At 35.1% G+C, this 20198-nt stretch overlaps 1 protein-coding gene across 7 annotated transcripts in view; it reads left to right on the top strand.

Moving 5' to 3' along the window:
- The window catches only part of SLC35F5 (solute carrier family 35 member F5), a 39377-nt gene extending 19833 nt beyond the window's left edge, over positions 1 to 19544 (top strand). For all 7 annotated transcript variants that reach the window (XM_056349033.1, XM_056349030.1, XM_056349031.1 and 4 more), the window contains 7 exons: positions 324 to 388; positions 763 to 867; positions 1346 to 1505; positions 4994 to 5084; positions 10148 to 10302; positions 10746 to 10834; positions 11783 to 19544. In XM_056349033.1, coding sequence (XP_056205008.1) covers positions 324 to 388; positions 763 to 867; positions 1346 to 1505; positions 4994 to 5084; positions 10148 to 10302; positions 10746 to 10827 — 658 coding nt within the window. In that variant the 3' untranslated portion in view covers positions 10828 to 10834; positions 11783 to 19544. The remainder of the gene's footprint in view (positions 1 to 323; positions 389 to 762; positions 868 to 1345; positions 1506 to 4993; positions 5085 to 10147; positions 10303 to 10745; positions 10835 to 11782) is intronic.
- The last annotated feature ends 654 nt before the right edge of the window (positions 19545 to 20198 follow it).

The raw sequence follows: 20198 nt of genomic DNA on the forward strand, positions 1-20198 counted from the left end.
GTTGGAAATATGTTTTCCTTTTGTTTCTTTATTTTTGTGTAGATGGGGAATAAGGAAGAGGCTTGACATTCAGTGTTGTCAGCCTGTTTCATTAATGCCTGGTGCGTTGTTCAGGGAAGTTAAGTGGGGTTGATTGGTTGGGGTTTTTTTAGCTTAAGATGAGGCCTTAGCAATAGATAATTCCTTTTGACTTTTTCAGAGGTAGGTTTAGATTAACTAAAAATACCTAAAGATAGAACTGTATTTTTATTTTTCTCCCCCTTTTTGTTCTGTCTTTGTAAAAAAAGATTAAGTAGCGTTTTGCATCTCTTCTTTTTTGCTAGCATTGGTGGTGTGGTACTTGTTAACCTTTCCGGATCTGAGAAATCTTCTGGAAAAGATACAATAGGTATTTACTTATTTTTTTTTTAATCCTAGAATATGCAGTGATGAGTACCATCTTTTGACAACACTCAGCAGGTCATATAGGAAGCTATATATTTCTTACTTGTGTATCATTTCATAATCTGGCTTTTTAGTTGCAACTTCAGAAACTGGACAGTATGATTATTTTTTTTTTTTCACCTATGGTTATAACTTAATTGGGAAAGTATTTACATTTTTGAGCTTTCTGCATTTTTCCATGCGTTTCGTATAGTAGTGGATTCTGTAATAAACAATTTATCTCTGACAGTTTCATAATAGGTGTATGCTGAGAAAGGTTCATCCTAGTGTAACATGTTTAGTATGTCTTTAAGTGAGTGGATTTTTTCATCTTTGCAGGTTCCCTTTGGTCTCTTGTAGGAGCAATGCTGTATGCTGTGTACATAGTAATGATAAAAAGGAAAGTAGATAGAGAAGATAAACTTGACATACCAATGTTCTTTGGTAAGACTAAAAATAACTCCATTGAAAGTTTTAATTCAGTGTGTGATTTGAATTGTTTGCTTTCAGACACTGAACTGTATATGAGTGGTAAAGGGGCTCAGAAAAGCCAAGGAGAAAGCCTATTGTTCCCGTGGTTATGGGTACTTTAGAGACTGATTGTGTGAATTGTTTCTTGTCGGCAATCTTAACAATGAAAGATAACACTACCTGTAGGAATGCAGATAGCCCTGTGACTCAGTGGAAATTTTTTTCTTTTCTTTTTTTTTTCCCCCACCAATTTCAAACTGGTAAATACCTGATATAATTGTTGTTTGTGAATTTCAGGTAGTTTCTTACATTCCTTTCCTTTGAAAGATTTAAAATACTGCTTTGTTGTTGCTTTTATGTATGCATGTTGAAAGTAGCAGACTTTAGCTGAGATTTTAGTTATCTTGAAGGGTATTTATTGTGATTTACTTAAAACTGTTTTTATATACAGGTTTTGTAGGGCTGTTTAATCTGTTGCTGCTGTGGCCAGGGTTTTTCCTGCTTCACTATACCGGGTTTGAAGCATTTGAGTTTCCCAATAAACTGATATGGATGTGCATTGTCATTAATGGCCTTATTGGAACAGTTCTGTCAGAGTTCCTCTGGCTGTGGTATGTACTACATACTTTACATAAACTGTCTTACCTGTGTTCTCAAATGTTCAGATGTTGAACTGTCAAGGTAGGGGGTTTTGCCTTTTTCTTTTTTTTTTTTCCTTTTTTTTTTTCCCTATACCTATGTGCAGTTTGAGTTAAGAGGATATCATATAACGTGTCACAATGTCCCATTTAAGAGCAACAGCTAACTTTAAAAAGCAGGTGATGTGGTCTCACGGTATTTATTAAGGTGCTGCGTGCTTAGCTCATTCTAGAACTAACATTTTGAGATGAAAACACTTTGTGGTACAGAGTTGCAGTAGTAATAGGAGAGCATGAATTTCAGTTTTAACAGTTCTTGTGTTTCCAAGGCCTTGGGTATGTTGGATATATATGAGTCAGATTCTGGTATTCCATATAACATCTTTGTTTAAATCCTCAAAGACTTAATGAGGTAAATCTCAATAGAATGCATTAATCATGAAGATATGGCAGTCGGCAAATTAGCCTGCTTTTGTTTAGTGACTTAATTATAGGAGAGTCTGGATAAATCAGCAACAGAGGATTGAACACAGGACTTCTAGACAACAGCTCAAAAGCTGTAGCAGACTTAAACCTTTGTGTGGCTGTTAGAACAGTGTTCTAAGAGAACTGCTAGTAAGTCAGGGTTCTCAGCTTGAGAGAATTCTGGGCCAGCATTAGGTTAAAATAGGAGTGTAACAGAAAATTCTACAAGTTAAAACCTCCTATTTTATTTTGGAAACACTGAGGAAGAGTTTCCAAAGAGAGACATGCATCTAATGCCATACAGTTGCTCTGAACGATGCCAGTTTCAGTGGTACATTTGGAATAGGTGTGGCAGTTTGTCAGCTTTTGCCAGCTTTTCCTGCAAACCCTTGGCATTCAGGCTCCCCACTCTGTGGTAGAAAGACTGGAAGACCTCACAGGAGGAAACAAGGCATCGGTAATCTAGGATCCTAAATTCTGCAATAATACTACAGCAAATGAGCTAGGTGGAGTTCTATGAAAACGTTTTTTGTGTGTGATTAGTTTTCAGATCAAGTTTAAAAGTTATTTAGGAAATTTAATCATGACGTTTTTTGTTTATTGGCAAACTCATACCGGTCCTAGTTATAAATGCATTGCAGCATGTGTTCCTTTGTAATTTAATTTGTTTATCGATGGAATATTTTTGTGATGTTAATGCCATCCTGTAAGATTAAACTACAGTATCAGTTGGTAAATGCAATTTCAACATAGGCAAAGTAAGAAACAAATAGGCCAAAAAAAAACCCCCAACCAAACAAAAAACAAAATCCCCAAACTTGGCTCTTGTCCCAAAATCAAGTACTAGCATCGGGTTAAGTACGTGGGTGTGCACAAACTTTTTTTATACACATACTCTTTGTATAATTACTCTGAATGATAATTCAGTCAATTAAAGAGCTATTTTTATTTCAGGTTCCTTTCCCCTAGAATTTTGGAGTAGGACTATTTTCAGAGTTTGTGCTGACATCATTCTTTTACCTGTCCAGTGTATAACTAGTATGGTCCTCTACATTTCCTCGGGAAGTAAATAATACCATTTAACCAACAATATACTGCCAACTAAATAATATAGTATAGATGTGATTCTTAATTAAATCTTTCTTTTTTTTTTTTTTAACTTGCTGATAAGTTTTTATTTGATTCTGTACTGTTTTTTCACTTAATGGTGTTCTGGTGGCCAGGTTGGTTCTTAATTCAGAAGCAGGCAGTGCAGAGGTACAGAAGTATTCTCTTATGCTATAGAAGGGGACTTAGAATATTGGGAGGAAGTTTGCGAAAATGCAGAGTATGTAAAATGCTTTGTTTCCTTTTTGTTCCTTTCTCATCTCTGTACATTTTTCTGTGTTTTAAAGACACAGAGCAATGCAAAGGGATTACAAATATGTGAACTGTTGGTTTTGCTTGGCTGAAAGTCAGTCTTATGGGAGGACCTAATGGCTTAGTTTGGGAATGCTCTTCTAGTTTAATTAGAGAAATACCTGCATGAAGTCATGTTCCAGAAAATGTTTTCCAAATGTGTGTTCAAATCTTTGTGTTTAAAAGCTGTTAACAAGCTTATGTGAGGTGAACTAAAATAGCATTTTCTTCAGTGAATCAGATTTCATGAATATTATTTCAGTGATGCTGCATCTGTTTAATTTTTACAGAATAAAGATCGAGTAGGTAAAAAAACAAAGTTCAGAATTCTAATAAAAATTGCAACTACAAGATTTTTCCTTCTTTAAAATCAGTTCTGTGTGGAAATGATCGCAGTTCCCCAAAAAAAACATTGCTGGTACTGTTCTTGGTACTTGCCAAGGATGAAAATTGCCTTTATCTTAATAAATTCTGGATGCCTTTAAAATACGAGGGTAACTCAGTAGGGGATATTACTGATTTGAATTGAGTAGATACTGCTTTGTATTTATTTTCTTCATATGGTAGAATAGTCTACTTCATAGAGGAGTATTTACCTACACTATGCTTGGTAACTTTTGACTTGATTGATCGTAAAATGGGAATTGCAGTTTTTTATATAGGGTGTTTTGCTCTTCACTTGGCATCAAAATGGTTCAGGCTAGTAATGTTTTATTTATAGAGCCTTAGGTTTATATTGAAATGCCTAAGATCTGAAGAGCTCACTTGTTCTTTTAGGTCTGTCCTACGTATATGTCAAGTTTTGTGTTTTGTGTTTGGTTTTTTTTTTACTACTATTATAATAGAACTTCATTCAGTAAATGAGTAATTTGCAAATTAAATATGACTTGCAAAGAATTTGGGAAAAAGGATCAGTTTTCTGTGGCTTTTTGAGTACTGCTTTGTATGCATGTAGTGTTGTTGTTCTGTCATTTAAATAAATTGTAATGGCTTTTTGCGACTGATGTAGAGAAGTCTAACAACTTTGTTTCTGCTTAGGAAATATGATGAGACCACTTGTAGAATGCAAAGAAGTCTTATTGAGACTCTGAAGAATGATTTCAAGGGTGCATTTTAGAGTGAGATTCAAAAAGCACAGTCTGTTAATTTAAGAATTTGTCTATGTGTAAAAAATATTTTGCTTTTTGGGTAGGATTTCTAGACATCAGTAACCTTTCTTTTTTAATTAACCAGACTGAGGCAAACCACTTTTAATTGCTATAAGCTGGTATTCAAGTATTTCAAAATGGAAACAAACTGCAGATTTTTGTAGGTGAAGTCACTACATGTGAAGTAGTGAATTTTCCATCATGTCAGAAGGTTTGTATGGGAATTAAACCTCATTCCAGAAGACATCAATAGTCTTAAGATTTCTGTGCAGTTTTACAGATTTATCATGGACTGTGGGTATCTCAAATTTTGATGATTTAAACAATGGCTAACAGTTAAGCTTGATCAAATATCTTCTGCAGTTTGATATATTTAGTTGTCTTTTAAATAAGACATCTTTTTATTGTTATTGACTATAGTTATTGATACTATTTTTAATTATCTTTTAGGGGCTGCTTTCTTACCTCATCACTGATAGGCACACTTGCGCTAAGCCTTACAATACCTCTGTCCATAATAGCTGACATGTGCATGCAAAAGGTAACGTATCACTAAGTTTTGAGCATTATTAACAGAATTTCTTTGAATTAAATGGCAATGTTATCTTTAATGATGTATACAATGAATAGTATTTTATTTCTGTTGCTTGTTAATATTTTTTGAACTGTGTTGTAATTAATATTATCTTGATAGTGAGAGTTACAGTAATTTGGCAATTGCAGGTGTGCACTTGCATATTATATATTTGATAAAGATGCAGCTTGTATGAAAGTACCCAAAGTCATCAGCAACACCTGGCCATATGCTTTATCTTGAACAGGCACTTCTCAGAATTAAAGAACAACTGCAAGTACAGCACACCTTAAATTAATACCTTTACAATTATAGAATTGTTATAGACTGCCTATACTGAAAACACTCAGTGACAGAACCAAAAACCTGCAGGTTTACTACAAAGGAATGTAGCAGCCACAAGGCTTAATTGCACATTATTAGATTTATGTGGACATTAGGGTTCCAATTAACTGTCCTCCTTTAAGTTACTTTAGTCTTACTGGTCTTGAGGTAATAGCTGTGGAAAAACCTTGCATGTAAAGAAAGAAAAGAATCTGGTAATAAAGTTTAAAATATAATCTATATGAAGTTAGTTTATATTACTTTTCAAGGTGTATAGATACTTTTCATGCTGGTGGGGCAGAATTCTTAGTTTTAAGTATTTAATTATGTATGAAATTTAACATTGAATATTTGAATTTAATATTTAATCAGCTGCAAGGAATATAAAATTCTTAATTTCACATGAATAATGATTATTTAGCGTAAATTGCAAGCATGCAATTATTGGGGTTTTGTTTTGTTGCACTTTTGGGGGGTTTTTTTGTTTGTTTTTTTCCCATTAAATAGAGGTCATGTAACTCTTTCTGTTTCCTGAAAGCAGGATCCCTTGTTTCTGCTCTTGATTTTGGATTTAAGTAATCCCTACTGCTAAAATGTTAATTTGCAAGTTAAGCCACCTGTTCAGCTCTTTGAAATAGCTTTCAACCTGATGCTATAATGCATCTGTTATTAAAGCAAACTTAATTCTTCTTACAGTGATAATGCCCTTCTTTTTTGGCAGGGCATCCCCACATAGTCCATTATGGCTATGCCTTTTGACACCTCTCTGTGTAGATACAGGTGTATTTGGCACTTGGCTAAATTGTAAGCATTTCCCATCACATGTTTGTGTGTGCTTTGACCATTGGTGTTCCCTGTATTTTGGTGATGTTAAATGTGCATATAGTCATGTGGTATGTAGAGGCTGCAGGAGTTTTTTTAGAAAGGAGGGAGTTAAATTATGTACCAGGTAATGTGTTCTCTGGGTTGAAAATAGTGAATTAGTCAGTATTTGAGCACCTTGGCCTAAATAAAGTCTGTTGCTGAAATACAAGAAGTTCTTTACTGAGATGATAAATCTTTGTGAGTTAGGAAGCAGTTTAGTCATGTAACAGTTCAGCTGGAAATGGTATCAAAAATGGGCAAAACTGACCGAGCTTAGAACTAACTATACAGTACTGCTCCTGAATTTTTCAATACGCTGGTGGTCTTGCACCACCAGCTGCTGCTCACTTACACTGCTTTGATGTTCTTTTGAGTCTTGTAGCAAATACAGCTATGCTTAGTTTGTAATCTCTGTGTAATAGGAGTGCGAAAGTATGAGAAAAGAAAAATTCTGGCTATGCCTGGAGCATAGTTTAAATTGAGCATTCTCCAAGTCGTGGCTTCCCTGAAGCAAGTGGGGTTTGTGCATTATCTGTGTTGGTTCAATTTATGACTAGTTTTCAGTCATTACATTTGAGTTTTGAGGCTTGTACTTGTTTGTACAACACCGACTTATGTACAAGGAATTAGTAAAGTCTTGTAGTTAGAATGTTTCCTGCCATAAGGAAGCTTTACTACTCGATATTTTCACAAGCAAAGTGTAAATTCTAATGAGAACCTTTTGACTTCTGAAATTTTCTGTCAAGTGTGTAAAAATGGGCATCCCCCAAAACTTGTATTTCACTTTTACATAATGTCATTGTGGATTTTAGAAAATAAATTAAAAAAATAAACTAAAAATAAAAACAGTAAAATTATAAAATTAAAGCAGAGTCAGACCTGAACACTTATGTAATGAACATGTGAGATATAGTATGTTTTTAATATGAGTAGTAGCTGAATATTCAAACATGGAAATACAGCAGAATCTTGCGGTAATTCCAATAGTCATAAAGCATTTGCTGGTAAAATAACTGTATTTGTGTCGTTGTTAAAATATCTGAAATATACACGTGGGACATAAATTGTAATAGGAAAGTAAATAACTAGTGATAGCTGTTCAGGAAACAAGGGAAAAAAATCTGTAGATTCCTTCACTCAAAATTCACTTCAGTGAGGTGGAGTTAGGTTTATATATGAGATAATGCTTGTAGTAAAAAGTAAGAACTTTGTATATATATGTGTGCATTAATACATATTTGGATGCACACATGTATATATAAAATACATTTTTAGGGTTGTGTTTGTGTTTATGTATAGTTACATGTATCAATATATGAAAAACTTAGGTTGCCTTCTGAAGTGGTTCATCTAAACTTTTTTCTGGAATACAGTGAAAAATGGAATATGCTTTTTTAATTCTCAGTGAACAACTTAAGCTCTAGGCTATTCAATATGAGTAAACACAGAGCTCAGATCTTTTAAAACTAATTAATTCTTCATGTACTCATGCAATATCAACACATCTGAAACAGCAGAAACATCTTTAAGGCTCTGTTGGATGACTTTCTGTTGGTGTTGGTAACACAAGGGCGAGTTACATTTTTAACTCATTTTTATAGTTTTATCACTGTTAGAATTTAACCTATTTGTATGTATTTGGTATTTATAAACAAACAAAAAAGCCCTGTACACCTCATATTTGCCCTTTGCCTATTTCTTGTCTTACATCTTCACCTTCCTGTGTATTGTCTCAGTTTATGTTCTGGCAACATCTTTCATGATCTGAATCTTCATAGCTCTTCCTTTTCACCCACTGTCCTTTTCATTTGCCACCACTTGGTTCTTTCTGGAGTTTGTGATACCTTCTGTTCCTTATTGTTTTTCACTGACTGACTGAAAAGGCTGCTTTGTCTTCCAAATACAGGGCCTGACTGGCTTTAGGTAGCTGGTCAGCAGGTGATGCCTCTTACTGGGGGAGGGGTTGGGGTTAATTATCTTTTTGGGGGGTTTTTTTGTTCCTTTTCTGATTCATATATGTATCCTATGTTACTGTTGTTCTTCCTTCTTCCCCTGGCTGTTACGTACTTCCTGGCCAAGTTTCTATTTTCTTACCTGGTGCTTTTAGCTTGTGGATGCTTCTTGTATGTTTGAGGGTGTGTAAACTCTTATCATTTCCTGATACTGAACTGTTCAGCATGAGGTCATTGGGGGGGCATTAAGACTTGTCTTTGACAACAGAGTAAATTTCCTACTGTATCTTCTCTTGCTGTTGGAGGTAAATCCTTTGTCTCTTAACTCGAAAAAACAGAAAGAAAAGATCAAGAAATTGCTAGTATTAGAAGCACAAATGAGTGACCCTAATTAAAGGCAAATTCATGTAGACTTTTGAGGGTGTACAAGTGTATTTGTGCAAGTATGTGTCTGTCATACAAACATCAAAATATCCTAAGCCAAGCCCTGTGCTCACCGAAGTCTCAGGTGTCCAAGTTAGGCTGATGGAAATCTAAGCTGCAGACTTCAGGTTTTCCAGTCTGTGCTTCTGGCCAGCCTTGTCTTTTTACACCACATTTCAGTTTTCTGAAAAGGAACCTACATAAGAATGGCACTGGCATGGCTCATAATGTAAAGATTGAAGTATGAATATATGCAGTCTTCATATGACTGTCAAATGGAATGGTAATTATACAATATGTATAATTACTAACTTTCTGAGTCTTTTATTATTCTGTAACATGACATAAATCTGAACCTTAAAAAATTAGAACCAAACTTTTAACAACTGTTTAAATATTCCTTTTGGTAACTTGGGTGTTTATGAATTTCCATTAGAAATCAGTAAGGATAACATAAGGCTCTAGCAATTGCCGTTATTAGATTTTTGAAAGTGAACGTGAGTGGTAGGTATCGAAAATGTCCCTGGCTTTTCCAGAGTCTTCAGCTTTGGAAATTTTCTCCGTGAGGTGGAGCTGTGCTGCCGGGCCCGCGCTGTTTGCCAGGTGGGCTTTTCGTCAGGTGGGCTTTGGGCTCCACCGTCATCTAGAATCATAGAATCATGGAAGAGTTTGGGTTGGAAGGGACCTTAGAGAACATCTGTTGCCAACCCCCCTTGCCATGGGCAGGGACACTTTGCACCAGCCCAGGTTGCTCCAAGCCCCATCCAGCCTGGCCTTGAACCTTCCAGGGATGGGGCACCCACAGCTGCTCTGGGCAGCCTGGCCCAGTGCCTTACTTCCCTCTAACCTTCTAGAATTTTACACCAGTCTCAGATGTTCACTTCTGAGTGTAGCAGTAGATAGATGCAAGTAGTAGTATACAAGTAGAACTTAGTATAAATTAGGCAAATAACGCACCCTGCCATTTTTTTTAAATAAAGAGAATTGTTGTAAATTTCCAGTGGCATAGTGTATGTGCGTTGATTTCAGCAATTACCGTTCAGTGGTGGTATACATAGTGAATAAACAGGTGCACATACCTTTCAGGTGAGATCTCTTATTTAGAATTTTTTAAGTGTCTAGGGGACTTTCTCATTGGTACCAGTCAGACAGCTAAAACCTACAAGTGGACAGCTAAATCCTACAAGTGAGACTACTTGGAAATAGCAGTCTTCATCCACATCACAGTGCAAACAGTATGTTCCATTGTAAAGAACAGATGAGTGAAGAAGGGTTATTCACTTATTAGGATTAGCAGTGGCTACAAAAATTGTGCCAAATAACTTAGAAAAATATTTGTAATATTTCACCTGATTTAAAAGAACTGAAATGGCATCTCAAACGTACAATAATGATTTTTCCAAATATACAGTATGCCAAATTTTTTTTTTAACCATTGAATGAATGATGTTTGTGTTTTAATTCCAGGTGCAGTTTTCTTGGCTATTTTTTGCAGGGGCAGTACCTGTATTTTTTTCTTTTTTCATTGCAACTCTTTTATGTCACTATAACAACTGGGATCCAGTGATGGTGGGAATCAGAAGAGTTTTTGCCTTTATTTGTAGAAAACATCGAATTCAGAGGTAGGGTGGTCACAAAGTATAACCCTGTTGCTTCTTTAGCCTTTTCGATACCTATACACTTTTATAAGTCACAATGCTCATACTGTATTTATTTTCATCTAATTTTATATACAAGTGTGCTAATTTCTTAATAGTAGTAGTTGCTAATCCATTTATTAACCTACTTAATGCTCAGAAAATGGAAAGATGTGAATTCTGTTTACGTTTTAACTAGTGGCTGCCAGGTTTTTTTTCTTCCCCTTAATGCTTCTACGATAGTTGCTGTACCCAGAGCATGCAGTGAAAATTGTGGAAACTCGAGTATACTTTATGAATTTAAGGGGTCTTTGTGTGCTTCTAATGGCTGCAAAAAACCTAGCATACTCAGTACTTATGTTGGCTTCATAACAACCATTTTAATATTTCTGTATAAATTTAAATAAATAAATTTTGTTTCTTTTAAGAATGCCGGAAGAAAGTGAGCAGTGTGAAAGTCTCATTCCTATGCATAGTGTTTCACAAGATGGAGACAGTTGCTGTTCATAGACAGAAGGTATGCTTAATAAGCTTCAAACTGCAGAGAAAGGAGAGAATTGGTTTTCATGATGGCAGTTGTGTTACATAAGCACACATTTCTACAGAGCACGCAGTTAATCTTGTTCTGTGTTGATGGATGGAGTTTTGAAGGGTATCTTCAAAATGACTGTTACTTGTGTCCAAGCATTATTCTCACCTTGATACAGTTCTTGGTCAATGGTTTTGAAATGTGAAGTAGTTTTTTACTTAATAGCACTAACAACATTCATCAGAAACTGGACATGAGTTGATAAACCCGAAGAGGCATACAACTTCTTCATGTGGATGATGTGGGTGGAAGGGATCTGAAGTAATTATTGCACTCTTTTTAATGCTGTTGAGGTCTCATTTGGGCTGTTGCAGTTCATGAAGAACATTGGCTGCTTAAGGAGTTTTAGAGGACATCACCAGACTTTATCATTGTGGGTCTAGAAAATGGAAAGGAGTCCTTGTGTTTGTGGTTGACAGGAATTAGGTTGTTAAATTGTGTTAAATATTAGGGAAAATATTTCTCATGATAAGTATAGGGAAATGAGACTAGAATAAGTAGGGAGTTTGCAAAATATCCTTCTCTAAGAGGTTATGCAAATATCTCAACAGGAGCATTACATGTTTTGTTGATACCGTCTTGGAGCATGAGGACAGACATAGTTGAGGACTCTTAGTCCTATGCTTCAGGGCTTTAGTTTTCAAATAACACGTGCAGATTTACATGATGAGAAGTATATTTTTATTTTCTAGTGTTGCTTAAATCTAAATGAAATTTAAAATATTATAACCAAAACAATAATTGTGATGTCTTAAGCTTAAGACACACATGTTATTTCCTTTATTGGTAAGATGGGAACAAATACATGTGTTGATTTCTTTTTTGTAATCCTTAATTATGTAGCCCTGATAATTTATTTTTTTTTCTTCTTCTTAGTTTAACAATGGAATGATGCCCAGCGAAGAGACAATCTTGTGGAAAAGTCCCTAAGGAATCATGTGCCTATTCTGAATTTGTAGTAAAAATAAGAAGTTTCAGTTCTTTTGAAACTCTAAACTTTTCCTCTTTCTTGATTTCATCTGGTTTTATAAATGAACAAATTTGCTACATGCCTATCACCATAGGGAGTCTTAGTCCATCTGAGCAACCACCCTGCCTTATAACACTGAGCTGGTGAAGTTACTTGACAAAATCAAGAAAACAAATGCTGTTAAGTGATTTCTTTCTTTTTGTAACTCACGATTTTGTTAAATGCTGGACAATATTATTTTTAAAAAATACTTTCAAATGAGTTATGTAAATAAGTTTGCAGGTCGTCAAGTCTCACAGGCTTTCAGATGAAAACTTAAATAGGTATGTTACCTGTAGTAGGTACAAATTAACTTTTTTATGTTGTATAAACTATTTGCATATTAATAGAAGAAAATAGAAAAATAATTTATTAAGTACATACTTGTAATTATTGAGGCAGGATCTTTGTATGGTCCTGGAACACCACATACATATTGTCTTATACCATTTTGAGAAGCCTTGTAATAGCAATGGGTGCCATTGTTTAAAAATCTTTTGTTACCTAACAATCTGGGATGTTTAAAATTTTAGTGAATGATAAAATATTGCTAATTACAGTACATTTGGGTGTACATTCTCAAAATCAGTATTCATTTTAAACAGACTGATTCTGTAACCCATAGTCAGTGCCATTTTCCAACTTCTGGCTTGTAAGACACTTACATTAAAGTTAATTTTGGGTTTTGATGGATTTTTTTTTTTTTTTTACAATGAATGTGGGATGGATTTTCAGCTAACAGTATTCTCTTCCACATAACAAGATTATTAATAATGTAAGGTACTTCTACTGTCCTTCCACACAAATACAGAAGGATGACATACTACAGATGCCTTTTGATGTTTTGACATAAGTAATGATCCTTCCAAAAGAAATTTTGGTGTTTGGTGATACGACTAGATGAGAGGGAATGCTGGAAAGCAACATGCTGAGCTATACATTCAGAAGAATTGATTAGCCAGCAGCTAGAATTGAATGTAAAAATCTCTAAGTGGAGAAGGAAGAAAAAAATTAATCTGGGGGCTATTCTGGTCAAATATTGCACCTTTTTTTGCAAAATTTTGCAGAATTTTCCTTCCAGTTTTTAATATTGGACTACACTACAAGTTTCAGTGATCCGAGGCATCTCTTTAAGATGAGATAGTAAGTCCCTTCTTTGGATACCTGAAATAGGAATTAAAAAAACTGCACAACACTACAAAAACACAAGCCCAAACCAAACAATTACTATGCTTATGTAGGCATTTTGAGAAACTTCACATTTCGGTTCCCAAACCCCTCAAGCAGAGGGGTTGAAGATGCAGGGTGTAGAACTAACTTTACGTTTGACTTTGGTAGAATTTTCAAGGATTTTTGGTGAATGAAATTTTCTTAGTTGCTGTGGGTTTTTTTTTTTTGTTTTTACTTTTTTTTTTTTTTAAAGGATTGTTTCTCCTTCTAAATTACAACAAATTAGAGGATCTTAGCTTCAACTTTTTTCCAAGAAGTAAAGACCTACTCACAATAAAAAGCTAATTGATTAGCTAATACAGTTTGACAGATTGAAAAATCTGTTTTCAATGAATGATGTGTTTCAATGACATCATACTGAATATATAGTACCAGAGATTAACTACACATTTGAATCAGTTGGGACTTGTGGCATCAGCAGTCTAAGCTTGGGAAAACTGAGTTTGCTTTTGGATGGGCAATTACAGTATTTTTAGCAAAATAATACTGTCTTTTGAATTTGGTCATACTAATAGAATTGGAGCTGTAATGAATAATGGGCAATTGCTATTCATTTTTGTCCTTATGTTCACAGCTTGAAGTGAAAGATGATCGTAGTCTCCCATGTATGTGGCTACTGATAACCTGCATTACTCATCAGTTTGAGAGGTTAACAAGATAAGTACTAACAGAATATTGTTCTGTCTCTGACCTCAGGAGTGCTGAAGATGTTACTCAAAGTTAGGGTCTTCCCACTGTTTTTGTCTTTAACAAAAATATGTTATTTTTCTTTTAAAAGATATTAAATACTTTAATCTGATGATACTAGGTAGCTTGAGCAGTCTTTCTGCATTACGTTATAGTTCTTTAAAGAGTAAGAAACAGCAAACTGTCCTTCCTGAAAAGATTTTTAAACAGTGGTGCCCTGTAGTTACAAGAAATGTGTTTTAATTACGGAAGCTATACCATGTAACATTGTTCCTGCATTTAATAGAGTGATGAGTTTGTTTTCTATAAAATCTTGTGATTTTTAGTACAATAATATTTTATAAATATAACATCTAATTTGAAATGTAAATTGCTTAGCTCTAATGGGTGCTTGGTAAATGCACAAGAGATTTAGCTTTGATTCTCAGGTACCTCTGACGTAATGGAGACATGCTGGGTTTTTCTTCCTCATGACACAACTGGAATGTGAAGGAGCTCTCTCATAAATGCTTTACCTCTGTGTGCTAGCATAAATTGCTCTTACTGTTTCAATTTGGGAATGTCTTTATTCTGACTTATTTCTTGTAGGAAGCACATACACTTTAAAAAAAATAATGAATTTTTATCTCAAGCATTTCTTTGAATGTCATTAGATGTTTAAGTAACAGTGATTTCCCATGCCTGCAAAATGGCAAATGAATACTACATGTGTTGCTCTGTCACAGTTGAACTAATTCCTATAATCCAATGAGACAACCAACAATTTCTTCTGTGTGTGTGATTGAGGTTTTGGAGCTGTTTGGGTTTTTGTATATGGAAGAAATGATGTTAATTTGCCAAATGCCACATAGCATGCCTTTGCTTCTAGGGCCTTGGTGAGTCTTGCACAGTTTGATGTACTGTGTACTACATTCCAGAACAAGGGGAGAAAAGGAGTTCAGTTTTTCTGGTGGCTTTGTGTTCGGTTTCAGTCATGTTGAAAATGTGTTCGCTAAGAGGGGCTGCTGTAGATGTGATACTAATTCAGGAAAGGACTGACATCAGTACTCAACGTTACTTTCAAAGTATGGGGCACATAAATATGACTGAAGACAATGAGGGCCCGATGTTTCTGTTGCCTAGTGTGCACTGTCTCTTGCTTGTTGGCTTTTTGCCTGTGGAAATCTATGTAAGATGGTGGGGGCTGTAATATGTGACTGGTCTGGCTTGTCGTGGAGTTGGACTTGAGTGGACTGCACCCTGGAATTCAGAAGTGGGGAGACTAAGGCACTGCCTGGTTATTTCACTGTGGTGTGGCAAATGCTAAAGTATTTTAAGTATTTTGCAGAAATATGGTGTTAAGCAGGGGTATTCTTCGAATGACAAACCATGGTGCTGCATGTGATACTTGACGGGGTATGCGGGTATATGCGTTGCATACCTCCTTGTAACGTACTAGCAAAAATAAGAGAGCCTGCAAATTACTTTTCTTGGTGTGAGCTGTTGTAATCCTCATGCTCTTCCACAATACTCATTGTGCCTAGGTACTGCTATTCACAACTATGATTGCTTTAAATAAGATGGTAAAACGGTTCTTTTGTAATTCTTGGTTCCATCTCTCTTTGTGTTGAATGTTATCATTCCTATTCCCTACTAAAAGGGAGATTTCCCTACTTAGGGGAATTAAGTTACTGAGCTAAGCTATCAGAGGAGGGGGAAATCCAGTTAAATTTTAGACACAGGGTGCGTTTATGGACACACTTTCAAATTACACATGAAAATAGGCCTCAGTAAGGCAGTGTGTTTGTATGTTTGTAAATGAAGTTCAGAAGTAGCATACTCAAAAATCAAGAAACGGGAACTAATGTTAATTATCACAGTGTTGAGTTATATGGCTAACTGTAGCATGGTACTTTTAACCAGTTTTATTTGGCCTAAGTTTTCAATCAATTACCATTTCTGCTATGGCTGTCATATATAGTGTCTGCAATTGAAGTTGTAACTGCAGTAGCATGTAAGTGTTGGCTCAAAAACAATTGTTATGCATGTGGTTTTGTTGGAGTTTTTGTTTTCTTTTTTTCTATCTAATCCAGGATTGCATTAATGCTGTATTTTGTTTTACATGGTTATTGCAGGGCATGATTTCTCAGGGAAATACGGATGATACCATGCATTGTGAGAGCTGATAACTAATTCCAGCTTTTAAAATCATTACAAACATTTTCAGGTTTTGTTCAGACATTTCATATCATGTAATTTCATGTTGAACCTCCTTAGGCTTATTAGGTAAATCATGTTGAGAATGTTAAGAGCATTTAAAGGTGTCAATAAAATACACTCTGCCCAACGCTTTGTTACTTTTTGGACAAGCATCCATTCTAAGCTGATGCTACTATTTTTGTATGGTTTTCTACTTTATTGTATCATGCGCCATATAAATTAATAGTTACACTGCTGATTTGGAGGGCGCACTTATGGCGTGACAGTGACATTAACTTTCAGGGTTAGGCAATGCTGTAGTAATACGTAATCTGATTCTGGGGTAGAGTACTAGTATAAATCTTCTAACTTAACTATATTAATTTATATCATTAAATTTCTAAAAAGTCTGTTCACCTTGGGGATTTTTGTTTGTTTTTCCAGTAAAGTTGCTTTGGCTAGACTGGGATTTGATCCAAAGCCCATGAGAGTCATAGACAGCATTAATGAAGTAAAACTTTATGGAAAAGAAACTCCGCAGTCAGGTTGATGTTTATGTCTTTGCAGTATTTCTGTCTGCAGCATATATTTGGAGTGGTTTGCTTTAAGACTTCAGTAATAAAAATTTGAGGGATTTTAGTGCTGGTAAAAGTGGTAAAGGTACTACTGTAACGGGTCGCAAAAAATACTTTCCTATAGCCAGCATGCAGCTTTATTATTTAGAAGGTGAATTTGTCTTGCTACTTGACTTTTCTTTAAAATCAGCAGTATGAGAAATGTTAACCACTCCACTTAGTTGTATACTTGGGGAGAATTCTTTCTCAATAGTGAGAATATGTGATCATAGCCATCAGCCTTGAAGATCAGCTTCCTCTTAATGATTTCTGATTTGACATTTCCATTTCCATTTCCATTCACTTTGCAAAGAATGCAACAGGGCGTTTCCTCTCTAGGAAAGGCTGCTGTGATTGTGTTTTGACTACCCTAATTCTCTGTATTGTTAGAAATCTAATATAAAACATAAATCTAACATATAAATGTGACTCTGCTTAGTTATCTGTGTTCTCTCCTCTGAGGTAAAGTATTACATCTTGGTATTAGAAGGTAACCAGACTATTTCTGGAATGCCTACCATGATGTGGAACGGATCCAGGATTTCATCTGGTTTTCACTTCTTTCTTTTAAAAAGTATAAAAGGCTTTCCTCCGAGCATTTTTGTAGAAGGCTGCTGTTTTAGTTCTGCAAGTGCAGAGTTCTTCAACTGCATCTAAAGTTGTATCCAACATTCTTTTTTTAATGAGCTTTTGACTGTTTTGTTAGGGAAAGTGCACAAATCTTGTAGAAGTTTCACAGAAGAAATATGACTGGATACTGGAGTGGCCTCAGAAACAATAGTTCAGGGATTTTTCTATAGCTGTTCACATACATCTGTGAAGTTTTCCCATAGTTTAAAAAAACCCAAACAAAACCAAACAGAAAACCACACTTATCAAGCTGAGAGGGATTAGCCATTTAGAATAGAACTAATTTTATAATATGCAAATTACTCTGCTTTCATTAGAGATATCCTTCAATATATTACTGCTGTTGCCAGCCCACAAGTCTTTTCTTCCTTGTCTGTGTTACAGGTGATACTCCTACCTAAATCTGGCCTTTTGCATGCCAATTAAACAAGTTCCTCTACCAGGATGAGTAATTTCTAAAATATTTTTAGCCTCTCCTTTTTTCTCCAGCTAGGGGAACAGCAGGGGCTTTCCAGTCAAACAGTATCCCTTTCCTATTGAAGAAATAAAAAAAACCAACTTTAGAACTTGAGAAATAATTTTTAATCTTAATTGAAAATAATCTTATTGGGCATTGTATGGGGGATTAGCTGTAAAATCATAGGGGTAATTTCTTATGTAGCCCAACTACGTCTAAGAGGTGCTTAGGCAATGGTGTATTGGATAAATTTCTAGTTGATCTTGATTTAATACAGAAAATAAGTGTTTTAATTAATCATTTCACGTTGAAGATGAATGCTGAAATTAAGGCCTGTGATTGTTTTAAAAAAATGGGAAAAATTATGTTTGGAGAGTGTACATACTAAGGAGTTTCTTCTCTGTATTTTGGGGGTTTTAGTTTTTGTGATGTTTTGGTTTTGGGTTTTTGGGGGTTTTTTAAGTGTTAAGAGTCCCACATACAGTCCAGTTACAAATGGATGCTCTATTAATTGAAAATAATGAGGGGCTGTTTACACAAAGCTATAGTGAAAGCTTAGCCAGTTGCTCAAGTTGACATTCCCTGAATGGAATTAGAGAAATGTATTGAGTATGCGATACAACTTCAGGATTGTACATCTGAAGGGTCCTTGTAACGATTTAAAATCTGTGTAAGTTCTTTTTGGAGTGGGTATTAGTAAAACAAAATAGCTGATGAACCTTTTTCTTAGTTGCTTATACAGATTGATTTGTGAAATGTCTAAAGCTTGGGTGTGTTAAAAGATGCACAAAACCAATAGTAGTTTGTATGGTCTTTTTGACATTACATTTTGTACTAAGTTTCAGTGACTTCTGAATAACACTTTTCAAGCGGAGGCTTCTTAAACTGAAGAAAACTTGTGTTTGCGTGAAGTCCGTATGATTTACTGATAATTCAGATGTTCTGAGAGCACACTAGTTCCAGGTATATATCCTCTATGAAACATCTTTATGCATAATCTTTTAACCATTTTCTTTAGTGAGACCAGAACATGAATTGCTGATGTGTATTGAATTTGCACTTAAATACCCAAATTTAAAGTGTGTTAAACCTTGATCTATTTTTGATAAAAAAGAAATGTAGCATTTTTATCTAATTGCATTTAATGGTAAATATGTTCTTGCAGAAAAAAACATATAATTATGGCTTGATGCAGTGATTTTAAGCCAAGAAAACCGCAGGATGGCAGTAGTAAATCTGAAATGAAGACGCATGTCTCCTCAGAAACTCTGGCTTCTGGTTTCTTCCTTCCCTCTTTGTACCAAATTGTTGGCTCCATTATTGCAGGATTGTAAAGGTGAAGCAAGGACCAGAACTTTTACCCTTTGTTTTTTAAAAGCAAACATTGGCTTTTGCCTGGAGCGTCTTTGTCCTGTCTGTTTGTTTTCTGGGTGGGGTGTGTCACTTAAATGAGAAATACAGAATAAAGTATTTTTAATTAAAATCAGATTTAAGCTATTATTTTGAAATGGTCTATATTAAAAGAGATCTAATGAATGGAAATTAAAGGCCTATATTGCAAATATTGAACAGTACCTATATATTTTTAACAAAATCAGTATATATATGGATATTTGAAATGCATAAAGGTGAAAATTGGAAGATTGTTCTTGTGTTGATAGGTTTATAAATTGATTCTTAATATCCAATACCAAAACCCTATAAAAGGGCTGATGAAAAGAAAATGTAATGTATTCTGATGAACAGCCTGTGTAATACAATCAATGGGTGTGATGGTTTTGTTCTGTATTATATTTATTATATGTAAGTAAACAATAAAGATTATAAATCTTATTTTCTTAACAGGAATTGGTATTTGGTTGGGCTTAATGCTTAATTTGTTTTACTTCATCAGTTAAGAAAAAGTGAATGGTCACAAAGGGTGGGCAGCCTTGGGAGAATAATGTAGTGGTAAAAAGGTCTTGAATTCACACACTTATTTCCCCTCTTCCACCCTTAAAAGTGAGGCCCGGGATGTCTCGTTTTACATGAAACCAGCTAGGATGGCAAAAGGTTATAATTTGGTCTTAGATGGGTCTGGTAATTTAAGTAGTAAAATAGCAATTTTTAATCCATTTTCCTGGCTGCAGGTGGCTTTTGCTTGCTAGTACGTGAATTATGAAGCGGTCGTGTCCCACGTGTTATCAGCAGGGGGAGCTACTGCAGCATCCATCGCGCTGCAGCCCTCAGCTCCAGCGCAAGAGCTTACATAAGCGGTAAAGACACAATTAATTTACCTGTTTATCATCCTTAATTCTTGGAGTTCACCAGGACTAGATATTAACCTTCCTTCATGCTCCGTGTCTTTAATAATGTAAAATCTCCTAGGGATGATAGGCGTTTACCTAAATACTTAATAGAAAAATTAGAAAAAGTGTTTTCCTAGCATTGGCTTTTCTGAGTTTTCTGGATTACCTACAGCTGAATTGTTTACTGATAAAATCAATG

This window comes from Falco biarmicus, chromosome 8 (assembly GCF_023638135.1).
Source record: "Falco biarmicus isolate bFalBia1 chromosome 8, bFalBia1.pri, whole genome shotgun sequence".
Lineage (NCBI taxonomy): Eukaryota > Metazoa > Chordata > Aves > Falconiformes > Falconidae > Falco > Falco biarmicus.